The sequence below is a fragment of the Sycon ciliatum genome, chromosome 12, assembly GCF_964019385.1.
Source record: "Sycon ciliatum chromosome 12, ocSycCili1.1, whole genome shotgun sequence".
NCBI lineage: Eukaryota > Metazoa > Porifera > Calcarea > Leucosolenida > Sycettidae > Sycon > Sycon ciliatum.
This window is the reverse complement of record NC_088654.1, coordinates 16424850-16444355: the sequence shown is the minus strand read 5'-3', so window position 1 is coordinate 16444355 and position 19506 is coordinate 16424850. Positions and strand designations below refer to the sequence as shown.

Below are 19506 nucleotides of genomic sequence, written 5' to 3'. Positions count from 1 at the left end.
AGCCGCATACAGCTGCATGCTAGCTACATACTGGGCGCTGGTGCATGCTGTGGTAGATGCGCTGCATGCTCTGTATGACACTGACTGTACTGCATCGACTGTACGTACATCAGTGTATGATTGTCCAGGCGTTGGCGACACGATGATTGTTGGCAGCGCCATGTACACAATGTACATGTATGGTGATAGACACGCAGTGCGGCTGCAGCTAGATAGCGCATGTGTTCTGTCTGTCTCACTGGAGCCTGGGTCTTCGTCGGCAGAGATTTGACTGTCGTTCTGAACTGTAGGAACCAGGTACTTGGCTGCTCTTGCCGACTCTCTGTCCCTTCTAGCACACGATGTACTAAGTAGCTCTCGCTTGAACTGTGAAGGAAGCCATCTGGAGCTTTCGAGTTTGGATACTGGCAAGTTTACCTATAAACTGTCAACAGCCAATGTAATCTTACTTTTCGCTTCTCTTCGACAGCCTTTTCTCGTTTGTGCCGCCAGCAGAAGATCACGGATGTGATTCCACCGTCCCACCACCACGCCATGCATCCTGCGGCGATACAGCTGCTTGAGGCGGTGCACTCTGCTGGTGTTGAGGGTCTGCTTGAACCTGGAGTTAGCTGGACGACGAGTCGAGTAGGACTCTCAGTCTCAGTCGGAGCCAAGATTGACTGATTGGATTTGTCGCGTGCGCTGTCAAAAAGTTTTCCTCTCAGTACAGTAGCACTACTCCACTAGTATAGTGTAGTAGTCGCCTCTGACGTGTGACTGTCCCTTTCAGCTATCACGAGAGAAGCACTGGCTCCGCGACTAGAGTTCCTGTGGAGGGCGACAGACTCTGGACCTCTCTCTAGCTCTGGTGGTATGCCGGTGATGCGACACTGTGTGCATTGAAATCTACACACTGCGCGCCAAGGTCCACACCTGGCTGATGCGAGGTGTGCGCAGACTAGATCCTTGTCAATGTCTGGGCAGATCTAATGAAGTCGTGAAGTGGTGTACTCAAGCCGAGTCAAGTCAAGACAAAGCCGTGTTCTCTGAAAACGATTGTCGTGCAGGCTCATGAGCTCAGACCTGCCAGGGTGGCCATCTACTAGAGTCGAGAGTTTAGCTTTGTCTAGTCCGAGTAGTAGGCCTACAGTCTGCACTGCCCTCGGGTGGGTTTGTGTTTGTGTGGGCCCAGTCTTTCGCGACGTGCTTTTCGTACTGTACTTTCTGCAGTGCATGCATTGCATGCAGTGCCGTGGTGGTGCGCCGCAGACTGGCGTTCCGTTTGTCTCGGTGACTGAGCGCCAGTCCGGAGAGACCTGGCCGCGTCACACGATGTAGCTGGAGACTTGGCGAGCCGAATATCCGCTTGTGCGCGCGCGTGTGCCAAAAACCAGTCTATCGCGGTGCATGCAGTAGAGTGTGCTGACTGTAGATCTAAGAGTGACTACGGTCTAGACCGATCAATGCCTGGCCAGAGCTAGCGTTTTCAGTAGGTGCCGCTGAAAGGTGACAGTATGATAACTTCTGCTGTCTGAAACGCTGTCTGCAGCACGCTCGAACTACTTTCTATTTTGGCCCCGGAGCGAGCTTTGCTCTGGCCCGACTGCCGCGTTGTCTGGCCTGGACTCGGCAACTCATTGGCTTGAATCATGGCCGATGTCGACCGCTCCAGTTCCGAAGAGACAGATGAAGAGCGAGACCCGCACTCGCACCCACAGCGCATCAGGCGCACTGGGGAATTGCGTAGCAGCAGCACCACCACCAGTCGCCAGCGCAATCTCTCGGCAGTGGCGGTGGAGTCGGTCCGTAGAAGGTCTGACGAAAGCCACCCAGTGGCCGCGACAGGCCGTAGCGAGCCAGAGCGAGGGACGAGCGATTCTCGTTCTGTCGAGAGCACAAGCGGCTGTCCCGGGTACGTTACTCGCAGTCGTAGCTCGGCTGGCATGAATCCGTCCGCAGTAAGCAGCCGTCCTAGTGTTGTCGGAGGCGCGGGCAGCAAATCTCGGAGCACGGCAGCTCGGTTCCGAGTCGGTGACGAGGTCCTCGTGCGCTGGGGAAAGGACGGACGGGTGTATTTCGCTACGGTGAAGTCCGTTCGAGGACCCCAGGGCGACAAGGAGTTATCGTATGCTGTGGCGTTTGAGGACAAAACCAGGTATACAGCTCCGGAGTCAGACGTTTTTCCGGGTGAGTGCGTGATGGAGTGATGGTATAATGCAGTTCCCGTTGTGGTGTCTGCTTGCATGCGTCCCGGCGGTGGTATACGCAGTATGGAGCCTGGAAGTTCCAACCTCCTAAAATGAGCCTAATTATTTGTTGAGGGGGCTACAAGGTTGGGGGGGGGGGGGGGGGGGGAGAGAACGCAATGAAGACTACTGCTATGAAGCATTTGATTAAAACATTTACTGGTACTTCACCCTCAATGTAAACAGTTGGGGAGGTGAGCTTCCTGAAAAGAGAAAAATTATGCCGATGGCATCACACACCACACACACACACACACACACACACACACACACACACACACACACACACACACACACACACACACACACACACACACACACACACACACACACACACACACACACACACACACACACACACACACACACACACACACACACACACACACACACACACACACACACACACACACACACACACACACACACACACACACACACACACACACACACACACACAAACATTTTGTAAAAAAAAAAGGAGACAAAATCCTGTGTTCTGGGCACTTTTGGCATCGTTTTTACTAATGGATAGTCATAGAATTTCACAGTCAGAAGAGATGTGCATGGCCATGTGGCCACGTGCATGTACATGTACCATGGGTAGCTATCACCCACATCTTCCCGTTTTGGCTACCATCGGAAGCCATAAGATGTTGAATAAATAAATAGATAAATAAACGAGAGAGCTTGGAAGCTCAGGGCCCTACGCTATGCTTTTTTTTGCCTTGATGACCTAGACAAAAAAAAGCATAGGGATGTTATAAATTCTTTAAAAAAATCCTTTTTTTTTTAAGACATAACTTGGGATTCGAACCCGCACTATCGCGCGCCCTGCATGCATCCCCCGATACACTTCGCATACATGCTAATTCTTCCAAGTTGCTTCACGTTATGATCTTGCATTTGAAGGCCCTATTTGAATATGCATTGTGGCCAGCCGTCTTTGATGGTACGGTACGGGATAGGTACGGGACAGGTACGACCGAGGGTAATGCGACACCGTCTACCACCTTGATGACGGCAAAAAAGCATAGGGATGTTATAAATTTTTCAATTCTCCTATTTTTTTCAGGCGTATCCTGGGATTCGAACCCGCACTATCGCCCTACATGCATTTCCCCATACACTTCGCATTCATACCCATTCTTCCAAGTTGCTTCACGTTATGGTCTTGTGTTTGAAAGCCCTTTTTGAATATTGCGGCCAGCTGTATGTGGCCAGCTGTGTTTGATGGTACGGTACGGGACAGGTACGGGATAGCGCCAGGCGTGACACAAACAAACAAACAAACAAACAAACACACAAATACCAAATTAGAGCTGTGTGGACCCTGGCTAGCGCCAGACGTTACTGAAGTAACGTCTTCTGCATAGCTACGGGAATAAATGTATGTGATACAGAAAACTACTAGAATCATGTCCACGCTCTAAAAATCGTACCACCCCAGCCAGCTTAACCATGAGTACAGCCCTAAGTCTGTTCACGTGTAGAGCAGAAGGAATCATTAAACCAACGAGCGGCTATGGTAGAGGAGACCTCTCCATTTCGGAACAGCTTGACAGCAAAGCGGTGTGGACACAAACCGATCATCAGTGTGGATCATTGACTCGAAATATTCTTGTTGCAAGAAGCTGGTATGTTGAAGTTTGTGCCGAGGCCCTCCTCTGTTTAGGCCCGTTGCCTCCAAGTTGCCAGATAGTTTGTTTCCATTTTTGGTGTTGCTGAGCTTGCTCCGAACAGGACCAGTTTTGGAGTCCACTTCAAGTTCACCGTCGGTTCTGAAAGCCTGTAATTGGTATCGCTCCACGGCGGCCAGTACAGGGGAACGAAAAGCCTTGTGTGTGCCTCCATTCGTTTTCATTGGTGTACAGTCAGATCTGTCAAGGCGACCACCGGATAAGGCGACCACCTGTCCTAGAAGACCACTGAAACCAGGACCAAGGGATGCTTTTTTTTCTTCCTTTTTCTTTTCTTTTTCTTTCTACAAAATCCACATATTTCCAGACACTGGGGTGAATAATGGAGTGTGGTGGTGGGGCCCATTAAGCTCCACCGACCAGAGGTCTCGGCTTCATAGCTCCTCCTATTTCCAGCGTAACAACCCTGCATAAGGAGACCACCTGGCAGCAGAGACCATGTTTGGAGGTCCCTTGAGCGGTCGTCTTAGACAGGTTTCACTGTACGTTGCCTCTTTTTTCTTTTTTTCTACAAAAAAACAAACACCATTTGACGGCACAAAGCAGCAAGGCAGCAATGAGACATATGTAATGGCAGGAGTTCGGGAGAGGCAGGGCCAGCTTGACCGACCATAGGGTCTCGGCTTCATTGCAACTTGGCGAGGGGTGAGCCGCTGCTCATCTGTTACAAGAAAAAGTACATGTACTGAAGTAGCTGCATGGCAAAAAACGTGGGTTAATATTAGGTGGGTGGGTGTGTTTGTGTGTGTGTGTGTGGGGGGGGGGGGGAGGTGCGTGTGTGTATGCTTGTGTGTGCATGCTTGTACGTGCGTGCACGAATGTGTGTGTCTGTCATAGCTGTTCGCTATCAACGCTTCCGCGATGGGCATGTCTGGGGTCTGAGGTGTGTGTGTCTATACAGTCATACTAGTACTGCATACGTATAATTATTGTAGACAGGGCATCATTGGTCACCCTTTGTGTGCAGTGGACGCCCCAGCATCAGTCTGCGATTTGTGCACGGTGTGTGAGAGCAGCAAGGGTGACGCAAAGAACAAGCTTGTAGCTTGCAACGGCTGTGATGCACGTAAGCATTTGCACATACTAGTCGATAAAGCTCTTATATCGGTTATCCCTGTATATCAATGGCTATTTTGCCAATAATTGAAGAGAAATGGTCTGCCCCTCCCTTCCCTCCTCCCCTCCCTTCTCCTTTCCTTCCTTCCTCTCTCTTCCTCCCTCTCTCACTCTACGTCTTCTCTCTCTCTCTCTCTCTCTCTCTCTCTCTCTCTCTCTCTCTATCTATCTCTCTCTCTCTCTCTCTCTCTCTCTCTCTCTCTCTCTCCCTCTCTCTCTCTCTCTCTCTCTCCTCTCTCTCTCTCTCTCTCTCTCTCTCTCTCTCTCTCTCTCTCTCTCTCTCTCTCTCTCTCTCTCTCTCTCTCTCTCTCTCTCTCTCTCTCTCTCTCTCTCTCTCTCTCTCTCTCTCTCTCTCTCACACACACACACACACACACACACACACACACACACACACACACACACACACACACACACACACACACACACACACACACACACACACACACACATACATACATACACACTCACTCTCTCTCACTCTCTTCCTTTCACTCTTGCTTGCAGTGTACCATCAGCTCTGCCACTCACCCCCAATCATTGACCAGTACCTGAAAGAGCCGGGCCGCTGGCAGTGTCGTAAGTGTTTCGTCGGCCGCGAGGGCCAGGAGATCCGGGTTACAGGTCCTGGCGACACTGATCAGCGGGACCAGCAACACCGCCAGGACCCTGGCCCCCGATTTCCGAGCAACGCACACACTGCCGCCATCGGTGAGCAGATGCATTACGAGATGCCGGACAGCTGCTACAAAAGCGAGCTACCAACAGCCGGCGGGCAGATGTGTGCCAGCCCTTCGCCTGGCCATGGGGTAAGGAATCTGTCAGGGGTCACATGACCAGAGCCATGGAAACAGCCAATCAGCTGCTTTGAGAGATACATGTAGCATGCAGTACTAGCCAGTACTGTAAATCAAAAAATATTCGGCGCGTATTTTATTTTTAACATGGGAAAATGTGGGCACAAGTTATGTGATCGAGTCCACCAACTAAACCAGATTTTGAACAGTCAGACGTCCACAATCTAGCACAAAACTGACAAGGAGTACGGAGACATTCCACGGCATGAAAGTCAGCTTGAGCACTGCTCGATAGCGCTAACCAACGGTTCGGCTATTTTGGCCTGGTCATATTTGGCCGAAAACGTGTTTTGCAAGATTCAGTGTGACAGTGTATACAGGCGGCAGCAGTGCAGGCCGAAAATTTGATGCGGCCGAAATGGGCTTTAGGCTTTTAGCCCTGGGAAGCCGAAATTTGAACGGGCCGAACATTTCTAGACTTACAGTATTGCTGGCCAAGCTCAAGTGAAAGCATCCCATTACAGTAAACCGTGTCAGTGTGCACAATCTGGGGCTGCACACTGCCCTGTGCGTGCTCAATGCATGCTCAGTTTCACTCAATCGGGTTTCCTTGAGCACTAGCTGAACTCAGTGTCCAATGCAAACAGCAGAGTACGGTGAAACCTGCCAAGGAGACTCCGTTTCTGCTCCAGAGCCGGGTCAGCCCGGTCAACGACCCGGTTGGGGGCACTTGGACCGGTTTGGAAAAAGAACACCGCTTGGGAAGAATACATCAGGGAGCCCTATATTGACCTAGTAGTATGAAGTCAATATTATATTTATCACGACAAACCCAAGCCGCGTTCAATCCCTGGAAAGGAGTCAAATAAGCAGTCAATATAGCCCTAAGGAGCAGGAATATTTGACTGCTCAGGTATAGCAAAAAATATATGGGAGGCAAGAGATAGGGGGGGGGGGGGGATGAGGGAGGTAATGAGTTGGTTTTACTTCCGCCACAGGCTTTGAAGGTGTTGGGCATTGACTGCCTTCTCATCCATACGCACTTCAGAAGCTCTTGCTTCTCTGGCCTCTTTGCGTTCTCCTGGTGCTCCGTCTCTTCCCTTGTCTTCTTCTCGTCATACTCCCGCTTTTCCCGCTCACTTCGGTCGTCCTCCTCCCGTCTCTCCTTGGCGCACCCATCTTCCTGTTCTCTTCTTTCTCTTTCTTGCTGAACTTTATTCTCTTGTTGGCGTGCTTCCATGCGCTCTTGAAACTCCTCCTGTTCCCTTGCTCTTATGCGGCTTGTATTTGGCGCCCCTGGGAGTCGAGAACGGCATCTATCATAGATGCAGTGTGGTCTTCCCATTTCCTTTTTGTCTTTCTAGCAGGCTTCCGACCAGGCTCAAGCTGAGACCCAACCTCGGACTCGGAGCCCGACGATCGGCGGCGACGCTGTACAATGGTAGAATAAACAAGAGGGGGACGCTGTGATGGATGGGGGGGGGGGGGGGGGGGGCGCCAGCAACACTGGTGGCTGATGTCTCGGCGGGCACACCAATAGTTCTGCCTTCTGATAGTTTTGGGGACACGGGTGGTCTGTCGGTAGCTGTGCTCACACAAACAGTGTTCATATATCATCTCAGATATTGTGACTGTTTTGAAAGCAGTAGAAATCATCTTCACAACTGGATCGCCAGTCCTTGTCCTACTCCGGAACGTCTTGTAGATTTTCTTCAATCCGTCCAGCTTGTTGTCGATATTTGTGGCATCCGGTGTGGGCCAGCCGAGGGTTTTGCCTTTTGCATTCATCTGCTCACGGATCTCAGAGTGCTTCTCGTTTGCAGTCAACGTTTTGCCTGCAGAGCCCGCAACAATCACCACATACAACTCCATGAGCTCCCTCTCCATTGCGGAGTCGAACAATGACTTCTGCATGATAAAAGAAGTTGGCAGTCAAGCAGTCAACTCAAAAGCATGCAGTGACACCGAAAGAGGCTGAAGAGAAAAGACCGATCATGCTGTGCAAGCATATCAAAGGTGCTCCCACATGCCGCCGGAATCTGGGTTCCGCCGGCCTGCAAAGTGGTGGGAAACTTTTCCCGTGTTTATGCTGGCGGGAACGCCACGGCAGCTGATTCACTGTGACAACTTTCCATTTTCACTTGCTTCTTACCCCAATCCCTAAGTGTAGTATCCCTAGAGTAAGCACCGTTCGTCCACTCGGCTACCTATTATATTGGTGCCAGCGGTGTGTTTAAAAAATTAATAAAACAACGTGATTCGACCCCAGACCACCATGGCTCAACCCGCTGCAGCTCCGTGCGACTAATCAAGATCAGAATCTTGTTTCTTGCCTTCCTGGGCCTGGCCCTGCTTATTAGCCTGCAACACAGTCAGGGTGCTAGCGTGGATCACCCTTCTCTCCGCACGGCACACACTGGAGACTCCGATGGCGATTCCAAGCGACCCGCTACCTACATGTATACTACCGGTGGTGATGGCGAAGCTGATGAGGACGACGACAGGCAGGCTGCTGACCAAGACAAGGAAGGTATTCCCCAAGACCAGCAGCGTTTGATTTTCTCTGGCACGCAGTTGGCAGACGGCTGAACCCTGAGTGACTACAACATTCAGCAGGAGTCCACTCTTCACTTGGTACTTCGTCTCCGTGGTGGAATGCAGATTTTCATCAACACTCTTCCTGGCTAGACCAAGTGGTATGTCAGTTTCGCTCGCCATCACTGTCATCTCCTATGATGCCACATTCCAACCATCGATTTCGCTCGTCTTGTTGTGATAGGTCGCTTTCTTTGCATCGTGCATGTTATATCCACGCTGTCTCACAGGAAGACACTTGGACATCAATGCAGGGACTTTCGCAGAGGTCTTCCTAGCCGCCGAGGTTACTAACGCTGATTCCAGGTATGGCATTTTCTTTCCTGTCTTCCTTCAGTCTCCCTGTTCTCTTCAGTCTTCCTTTACGCGAGTGTGTGAATCCAGTTTAGTTCGGTAGGCGTCCGACCATGGTGAGCCACGGCCTAACTAACTAACCTTGTGAGAGAAGTGTGTGAGAATCCCCTTTTACACTCCAGGTGTGTATCGGAGTAAGTTCCCACGATGCAGTGCCTTTTTTTGAAACTGTGAATTTTCCTGGCAGTTTGAGGCAGCGATGTGCAGCAATTTGGCCTGTCATTCACGTCCTGTTTGGAGGACAATTCTTTCCCTTTTGACTCCGAGAGATCGTGTGAACCGGGTGTACTTTTACTTCTATTTTATGATTTGTTATCAGTTCATTTCTTCTGTCTACTCCAAACGTTATCATTTCCGATATAATTTGCCATTTTCCGGTTGACGCTGTGTTCATAACTCTTCGCTAATTTTTGAAAATCACGAGGGTGTGATTATCTGTAGGAAGGGAGGGTGTAGTATCCATGCCTTGCTTGATTGTAGCGTATCCCCGTGTTAGCGTATCTTCGTACGTTAGCGTATCCCCGTACGTTAGCGTATGTGGTCTGTTGCCTATAAAAGCTGCTGCGCATTTCTGTTTCCATATATTTATTTTTATTACATAATAATCCAGGTGTGTACCTGAGGAAGAATAGAAAGTTAATTTGAGTTAAGCACCGTGCCTCCACTCGGCTACCTATTACACTAAGCAGGTGCATTCGACCTTGTGCAGGTTGGTTTCATCAACCACCACATGAGCTGGGAATGTGAAATAGTAAAAAAGAAAAAAGAAAAAAAAAACGCTAGCTGCGCTCTCCAGCCAACCTCAACATGTGGCCATAGCACACTGTCAGCAAAGCTGTGTGAAGGAACTGAGTTGCATCGAATGTGTCGCTCTGCCGATGGTGTGCTGTGGCAACTTGTCGAGGTCAGATGGAGAACGCATTTGAGGCGGTGGTCGGTCGGTGGTAAAAGTCCTGGCCGTGGGGCCGCTAGACCTCCGACCGGATTTCCATGTCCACGTCGGTAGTACGTACTCTGATAATACATACACTTGCTTAGTACGGTCATTGCCTGGATCACGGGTGTGTTGATCCATATTGGAGTGTATGTTGAGATAATAAGGACCTCTGATAATACATAAACTTGCTTATTAAGGACATTGTTCGGAGCACGTCTTGTCTGTGGTCCACTGTACTGCACTGTAGGTCGCCGAAGAACTGAGGGGTCAGCCTCCTAGCCTAGACCGGTCGTATTTTTCATGTATTACAGTCTATGCAGAGTTGAGTCACCGTGCATACACTGGCATGCTGTGCTAGGTGAAAATTCTAGCCTGGTCGTTCTTCGGCGCTCCGTTCTTCGGTGCCCGACAGCACAGTGAAACCTGTCTAAGACGACCGCTCAAGGGACCTTCTTGATGTGGTCTCTACCACCAGGTGGTCTCCTTATCCAGGGTCATTTGGCTGGAAATAGCATCCCTTAGTCCTGGTTTCAGTGGTCTTCTAGGAAAGGTGGTCGCCTTATCCGAGTGGTCGCCATGACAGGTTTTATTGCACTTTACTTATTCTTAGGACGTCACGATGTAACCTACCGTAGTAGTCTTTAGACCGTGCATATCATTCGCCTGGGGTGGAGGGCACTGGATCCAGGCTGCACTTGACGTGACAGTGTTTGTGTGACGTGTGCTTTGTATATCTCTTCAGATGCAAGCGCCGCTCGCCTACGCGAGCATGGGCAGGGACACGGGCAGGGGCATGACCGCCAGGACGGCGCCCAGAAGTGTCCACGCACCGCCGATCATGCGCGGCAGGGAGTCCGCGTACGCGTCGTCCGTGCCACAGCACCAACCTCCTCTACGTGAACACCAGAGGCAGACGTCGGGTGAACAACCTCGACGTGCATATCAGAGGGAGACGTCCAGCAACCAACCTCGACGTGAACACCGAAGGGAAATGTCCGCAAGCAACCAACCCGAACGTAAATACCAGACGGGGATATCAGGTGATCAACCCGGACGTGAATACCAAAAGGACATCGGCGTACCTCGGCATGAATACCAGGAGGAGATCGACCAACGTCGACGCGAACACCAGAGAGCGGCGTCGGTAGGCCACCAGTCTCAACACCCACACCAGAGGGAGGAGGCTTCAGTAGGCCGTCAATCTCGACATGCACTCCAGAGGGAGGAGGCTTCAGTAGGCCGTCAATCTCGACATGCACTCCAGAGGGAGGAGGCTTCGGCAGGCGGTGGTTCACTACCTCCACCGATGTACTCACCATACGGCGAGCGCTACGACGTGAACAAGCGTCGCGAGCCCGTACCATCACGACAGCCGGCGTACGCTAGAAACCGGCATGCGGCCGCCGCGTTCAACCAGCAACAGGGTATGTACAGGACGAGCAGCATGAGCAGCACTGGGAGCGCTGGCAGTAGCACGGGAGTCAATACCACTGTCCACTACGCTGGTGCTGCTCGGCATGACCCGAAGCTCCAAACGCCGGGCCAAGGTGGGAGGACGCATGGCGGCGCGTGGCACCCGCCGAGGCATCGGCAACCCACCAGTCCAGTACTGCTTCCCATCAGTCAGCCGTTTGGCAGAGCTGCCGCGCCGGGACAGGTTGCCATGACGAGCACGCCGAGTGCCGCCGGCAACGGCGACTCGGACGACGATCTGATCATCTTCGACCCGGCCGTGGCCAGCGAAACACTCTACAAGCAGTGTTTCGCAAAGGGGCCTGGCGCCCGTACGCACAGTCGTGCCAGCGGAGAACGTCATTCCGCGCAGCACGGCTCCTCCGACGAGAGCACTCCACCGAATTCGGACTCGGAGACGCCGAGCGCTCGTCGCAGCCGCCTGCCTCAAGCGTGGAACAGTGGCGCAGCCGGGCAGAGCCCAGCGGCAGCAAGTCAGTCATCTCTGCGTCACCATGGTAGCAGCGGCGGCGGTGTTGCCGGTGTCCGCGGCAGCGCGTTCCAACCGAGCGCTGCGGTGGTGGAAGACGGTTCAAGGTCGTCTGCCGCCCCAAGTCCCGCACCGCCGCGCCTGTCACCCGTTCGTGGACTTGAGACGGCTGCGGCTAATAAATCCAGTGATCACACTGCCAGACCTTCACCGCTGCAGCCCTCGGCAAGTACTGAAGAGACACATCGCTCAGCTTTTAAACCGGTTTCAAAACGGTACGTCGGTCGAGAACGTCTCCACCCAACGCACGGAGTGCGGCCCTGGAACGACGATGCGTCCCACCGAGCGTCGTCGGTCAGGGCGGAAACGGAAACGGACGGACACATCTCGCAGTCTAGCGCCGATCAGCGAGGGGAAGGTTGGCAGCGCAAGAGTCCCGATGACGGCACCACCCAAGCTAATCGCCGTAGCAGATCGCCTGTCGATCCCACGTACGTGGCCAGCGGTCAAGCCTCATCACTGCTGACAGCGTCAACTAGATCATCCACATCACGGTCGGAGAGCAAAGTGTCTCCGGGTGATTCCGTCGACAGCTTGGTCCCTCGCCGTGCACAAGACGACGATCAGTTCGTCATACCGGGAATGGATGCCAGTACCGCCGACTCGCCAGCCCCTGGTGGGGTCCTGAGACACCGCGTCGTGCCTCTGACCTGCATCTACTCCCAGGACGAAGAGGAACGGGACGAGGGGTCCTCTGCCAACGAGACATCTCAGTCAGGAGCCGATAAGACCAAGGCACGCCTGACCAAGAAAGGTCGAATGGAGCGGCTGGAGGAGCTCGAGTCCGAGACTGCAACCCGGGATTTTCTGCGGGATAAGTTCCGGGAGTCCCGCCAGCAGTTCAGCAGATACTCTTCCGACTCTCCCACGGGTATAGGGGGATTTCCCCATCCGCCCGGCAGACAATCAAGCACCAGCGTGCAGGGGACTTATGCGGGTGCAAACACGCCTCAAGTCGCGCAGTACATGTCTGCTGCACCTATGCTCACCAGTACCCAACGGCCTGAACCGATGATGCCTCCGCCACTGTCTCTGCCACCGCAGCCGTACGGAGATCCTACGCTAAGGCAGCAGACGGCTCGCCGGCAGGACGTTCTGGAGCGGGACGCAGGTTTCCCCTCGCCGTCCGACTCCGGAATTCTGTCCGCAGGGGCGCCTCTGATGTCCGCACCGCCTCACCAAACAGGAGGACACATTTCGGAACAGCACGAACACCGTCGACTGCCTCGCGAGCAGCAGAGCCCGAGCCCGTCCTACTTGCAAGATGACGACCCAGCTTACCCAGCTTACTTTCCTGAGCCGGAGGATCACCACGGGCGCAAAGAAACTGTGAGTCCAGACCTGCTATCATCGGAGCCGAGCAGGTCGGAGCAGAGCAGCGCTGCGCGTGGACACCGGAAGCAGTACTCGAGAGGGCTCGGCGCCCGGGCGAAGCGCTTCAAAACGCACCTCAGTGCGGGCCCTGCAGCAGCCAAGGTAAGGTGGCGCCCTTGCTGCCCAATGCTGACATTGACGCCATTGCTTACTCCCTGTCTGTATCTGAGCCTTCATACGTACAGTCAACTTTGCTAATAACGACTGCAGATATAACGACAATAACGACAAATCGCGAATAACGACAGAATTTCCACGTCCAGAGCAAAGTCCCATCTAACTGCAATACGTATAATGAGACTTCGGGTATTTGGACAGTTTGCGAATGAGGACACTTTTCTGATGCCCCGCCGAGTGTCGTTGTACGTAAGGTTGACTGTGCATGTACATGCGCACTCATGCCTCCCTTGTGCGGACCACCAAGCTACGAGCGCCTGGGTCTACCAGGTACCCTGCGAGTCACTTTTACTAGAAATATTACTACCGTTTACTTTGTGGAAATACTGACATCATATTCTGGCCCTAAAATAGGCTTCAAAACGTACGTGATTCCGAGTTGCAGACATCTCCAAGTTACGGGCAATACCTGGTCCCGGGCCGTTCCGGACAAGGTAGACATGGGTGTGCATTAGTGTTGCACTGGTTGTAAAGGCCTTCAGGTGCCATTGCGGAGTTTTCTGCTTGTTCATAGTGAGATATCGCTTGGAAGTCGAAGAAATGCACAAAAAAAACAAGAGACGGAAGGACCTCAAAAAGTACTCAAGTGCAAGCTCCTAATGGACAGAACTCTATTGACTGGCATTGACAATGAACATACGCAAGGTTGTCTCATTCTGCGTACGCTTCTACATACGTTTTCCGTGGCCGTGCGCATGTTATTCAAATAGGAAAGGTAAGCGTCAGCGTTCGGACGTTGAAAATTCTCCGTACTTTTGCTTCGCCGCCTTTGGGCAGAATGTCGGGCGGCCCGAGAGGAGTTGTGAGCAAGCACCCGTTTAGTCCGTGTGCAGCAAATGACGGTCAAGACACATCTGCCAAAATGGCTGTAAGCGCAGGCCACCTAACACGCACGCACACACACACACACACACACACACACACACACACACACACACACACACACACACACACACACACACACACATGCGCGCACACACACACACACACACACACACACATGCGCACACACACAAACACACACCACACACACACACACACACACACACACACATGCGCACACACACACGCACGCACACGCACACGCGCGCACACACACACACACACACACACACACACACACCCGCACGCACGCACACACACACACACACACATGCGCACACACACACACACACACATGCACACACACACACACACACACATGCGCTCTCCGAATTGAAAAGTTACAGTCTGGCTTAGAATCACTCCTTCTCTCACCGTCTTGTGAAGCGGACTTAAAGGGAAGCGAGCGTCGACACGAATAAGAATTTTGGAGGAGGAGTGCGCGGCTTAGACTCTGGTGCGGCGAACACACAGGAAAGAAACGGTGATTGCCAATTCGTAACTGGGTGCTGCTCCTTGACAAACAAAACAAGCACGTTGCAATTGTTGCCGTAGATGATGAATGCTGAGCCAGCAGCATTCTCTTCTCATTTGCTTGGTAATCCAGGGATGCTCTTCACAATACACAGGCATAGCGTTACCAATTCCCAGGATACAGAAGTTTAGCATAACGAATTTCGAGTTTCAAGTGCAAGCGAACATATTTTCAGCTCGCGAACTGGATTGCAAACTTTCGCATTTTTCGTTTGGAAAAGCTGTCGAAACACGAATCGCGGACTTGTGCCGGGACGGTCATAAATTTACTACCCTGCACTTTCTGTACACATGTACCTATCTGTCAACGACGTCGTGCAAGTGTGCGAATTCTGTTTCTAATCCCCACGCGCAACACGACTTTCGTCACTGAGTTTGACTTTCATCGGAGTGCGGACACGAAAGCGAAATTCGTCTTGCCAAAACTCCGTAATGTTAAATCTTCACACGCTATAACGACCAATCCTTTAGACCAGTATGTTGATGTTATGTTGGAAATACTGACGTCACGTCACATTCCAGATCTCTGGCCCTTCCGATTTAAAAAAAAACTTCCCCTTCAGAGTTGCGTTTTAACGACCATTTCTCGAGAGCAGCATGTTCGTTCACACTGTTAGGCATCACTGGTGTCGCCATTGTCATCGTCCTGGTGTTTTGTCTGCTCCCGCACAGAACGTACCGTTGCACGCAGCATCCCCGCTGTCCGCAAGAAGCCCGGGAAACGCGGGGCTTCTGAAGGGCCTGAACTTTCCCACGACCAAGCCCTACAGCGACGAGGAGATCGCCTTGCTCGTCCAGCATCTTAACAGGACGCGGCGCGTGACGGCCGCCGACCTGGTCAACTCGGCGCGGGGCCGCGTGGGCCCGACGTCTCAGCCCTCGTCATCACCGGCGACCGTAGCAGCACGCTTGCTCGCCAACAGACAGCACCAAGCGACGGCGGCGTTGGCGGGAAAGTCTGCTGCTGCTGTTGCTGCTGCCGTGCCGAAGAAGCTCAACTCGGGCGGGATGCTGGTGGACGCACAGTGGCCCATGAGTGCGCCGCTGGCACAGCCCGCACTCTACCCGCGACACTGTAGCCTGCGATCGCTGGCCCACGGGCACAGGCGGCAGCTGGAGATGCTGGCCAGTCCGTGCGAGCGCCACAATGTCGCGCGCTGGCACAGCAACGAGCTGGTGCAGCTGTTCGACCTCTCTTACGAGGTGTGCATGCGCCGCATCCTGGAACACGGCGTGGCGTAAGTGCTGTTAGCTCCATGCCTGGCTGGGTTCTCTTACATCATGAGTGGATGTCCCCTCCTTGGCTGGATTCTCTTACATCATGGTTGGATGTCCCCTCCATGGCTGGATTCTCTTCCACCATGGTTGGATGTCCCCTCCTTGGCTGGATTCTCTTCCACCAAGGTTGGATGTCCCCTCCTTGGCTGGATTCTCTTACACCAAGGTTGGATGTCCCCTCCTTGGCTGGATTCTCTTCCACCATGGTTGGATGTCCCCTCCTTGGCTGGATTCTCTTCCACCAAGGTTGGATGTCCCCTCCTTGGCTGGATTCTCTTACACCATAGTTGGATGTTATCAAGATAGACATGATGGTACTCAGCCCATGCATGTTTACGTTTAAAAAGCACTGCCTTTCGAAAATCTAACCAGATGATGATTGGGCACTGCGTAGTCTTCAACCACCTCCAAGTATCCAGCTTATATTATTATAATTACGGTGTTAAGAAAAACACGCTTTGTTTCAACTTGTGGTGATGCACCACTAGGGTTATGCAATTGGTAAACATTATAGCATTAGCTGCAGGAATTGCCCGTGCTAGCACCTGTTCTGTCGTCAAAGTTATTTATTATCCGTCTGGCATATCTCTCAATCCGTTAGTAGACCTCCACATCCCCCAGTTTTCTCAATACTAGGGAGGACCGATTCATTAGGGTTTTTCCAATTGCCATACTTGAGGTACTAACCGTTAGCTCGGGGTAAATCTCTCGACTTCTCTTGTCGATATCACTAGCTTGAGGATGAGCTGTCGATTGCTTTGGCCGTTACTTGAGATAACAGTACCTCTTACTCTCTTTTTCACTGACTGTTGTGTCTGCTGGACTAGCTGAGGTGAGAGTTTAATCAAGAGGCCCTCAGGTGTGTGCTTGTGTTTCGTGTTTGTTGTGTTCGTTTGTGGTCCCTCGTCGTCTTCCCTGGCTCTCTGATCTCCGTCATTACAAAAAATAATAGGGCTTGAAAGTGCTACGTCACAGCATAGCAACAATTTCAAAAATTCAAAAACTGGATCCACTTGGATCCAGTTTTTGTATGGGTCCAAGCACATTTCAAGCGGTCTTACCCACAGCATGGTGATGTAGCCAGTGAAACTGACTGATTTGGCTACTGGGGGCGGGGTTACAACTGGTGGCGAAATAAAAGTCACACCTGCATGCGACATGAGTGGGTTGCTATGCACCCACATACTTAGGCAATAGCAAAGTCACACCTTAGTGGATCCAAAAATAGAAATCTGATGTCAACTTACTACTCCCTGGCCGTTTTGACGTCATCACTTTCAAGCCCTATTGTGGTAGACTTGATTTTAAAAGTCTCTGGTGTTGTTTGTCGTTGAAGTCTCTGGTGTTGTTTGTCGTTTCGTCGATTTCTTGCTGGCGAGGAGAAACAGTTGACCCTGTTTAGCCTCATCGTGTTTGTGTTTGTGTATCGTCGTGAAGCAGGTTGTGACAGTGTCTTTTTTTCTTTTATATCGATGCGCTCATTGCCTGTGCTGTGCATGTGTTCGTGTGTGTGTGTGTTCGTGTGTATGTGTGTGTGTATCCATGAGGGGAGGGATAGATGCGACTACAAGTAATTGCTACCAGTTAAATACAGTGTCCCTTGGGTGTTAGTCTTTCACGGTGCGTTTTAGGCCCTTGTCTCATCTGGGAATCAAGTACTTGTGCTTCGTACTTCCGGACAGAACTTCAGAAGCGTACATTAATCTTGACTGGTCCGGTTGGACATTCCGCCTTTAAAATCCCCCCTCCCCCATACTGGCAATGTATCGGGTCTGCTGTGTATGAACATATCTAAGGGTGTGTTCGATTGGTTGCATCCGGATCCTGATAGATGACCTGGATCATTCGGATCCTCCCAGCTCCAATCGAACGAATGAGGAGTTTTCGTGCCAAAAAGGTTGATTGGCAAAAAAGAATCCGTTGGATGCGGTCAGCCCTGCTCCGGATTAGACCAATCGAAAATGTGCGAATCCAGTGGATCTGGGTGATCTAGATCCGGATCCTACCAATCGAACATGCTTGATTTTTACCTGAAAAGCACAGAGACTGATCAGGTTCCCTCGCATCTGCGAAACAGAAACATGTATCGGTAGCTGTCCGGAAATTGAGCATCACCGCATGTGATCATTATAGTACTCTCTAGGCCAAAACATCACCAGGGATACAGGGACGCTCCGTTTCCAGCGCGACAAACATCTCGTCGACACCAGGGTGCCATTAGTATTAGCAGCGTTCGTCAGTGTCGCTCATGGGAAGGTGGCCGTGGAGTAGGCGCTGCGGACCCTCGCCTAAGGGCTAGTTTGGCTGGACTGTATTCACTTCGTCTTGGAGGTGAGACATGGGGAAGGCCCGCTTTTCGGCACCGGAAGTACAGCTCGCTCACTTGACCCGACTCTGCTGAGGCTCAGAGAGACGACGACCCATACCTCGCAACGTTGTCACCTCCAAACCAGCTACATTATTATAATAGTGAGTGATAACAGTCGGTGTGTAGCGACATTATGACTGTACAGGCGTGATTTGCAGACCTACCAGAAGTGAACAACTTCAGATCAACAACATGCTTCTCCTGTTTACCTGTAGACAGCAATCTGTTTCGGCCATATAGGCCTCATCAGCACAGCTACGGGATTTTTGAAACGATCTACCGGCCATGGTGCAAAGGAGCCTCAAGGAGGCACCTGAGACATCTAAAAGACAGCTCGTTGCTCTTACCCCTAGCATCATGACCATCCTCACTCTCCTCATGGCTATCAACAACCTCCGTTGTCGTCTTTTCTCCTCTGCTGTCGATCGATTCGCCACTTGTCATTGACATCTCAGATCCTCGCCTTGCCCGTCCAGTCTAGGCATTTCCCAAATCGGCCTGATTTTTTCGCCTAATCGGCTTTTCGATCGGCTAAGAGAATGTCCAAATTCGGCCATATTATGAGCCCCAAAATCAGAATTCGGCTCAAAGCAGTACAGTCATGTACATGTACTTGAAGTGACCGCTCCCAGTATAATCACATGCACGCTGTAGTAGCACTGAAACATCGATTTTCGGCGAATTCAATGCGAAATTTGAAATTTCGGCGCAAGTATCGGTGATTTCTTGACAGCCATTGATTTCGGTGCCTTTTCCTGCTAACCGTTTTCGGAAATGCCTAAAGTCGCAGTCACCTTTCGCAGTACAGTATAATGGCTACAAAAATTGTATTTGCGTGCTGTTGAGCCACCAATACATCGATTTTCGATGAATTCAGTGCGAAAATTGCATATCTGGCGAAGAGACCGGTGAGTTCTTCAAAACCACTGTTTTCGGCAAATTTTTTGGCCAGCCGATTTGGGAAATGCCTACTAATCCAGTCTCAAACTTGTCCGCTCCATTGCTTTCTCTCATCTTGACATGCCTGTCTTTAGCGTTAATTATCACAAACATTCCGCCGGCCACAGCCATTTCTCGCTTTCGTTTATATAGAATAGAGATGCACATCATTTCTGACGTGACGACCAATTTCACGTCAAATTTGGCGTAAAACTCCAAATTTCG

The 19506-nt window shown here is 51.6% G+C and overlaps 1 protein-coding gene across 1 annotated transcript; it reads left to right on the top strand.

Moving 5' to 3' along the window:
• The first annotated feature begins 251 nt into the window (after positions 1-251).
• On the top strand, positions 252-16776 carry LOC135828777 (uncharacterized). Its single transcript, XM_065341203.1, has 5 exons — positions 252-2169; positions 4896-4994; positions 5552-5853; positions 10470-13205; positions 15369-16776. Exons 1-5 carry the CDS (start codon positions 1632-1634, stop codon positions 15936-15938), a joined length of 4245 nt encoding a protein of 1414 aa, XP_065197275.1. The 5' UTR covers positions 252-1631; the 3' UTR covers positions 15939-16776.
• The last annotated feature ends 2730 nt before the right edge of the window (positions 16777-19506 follow it).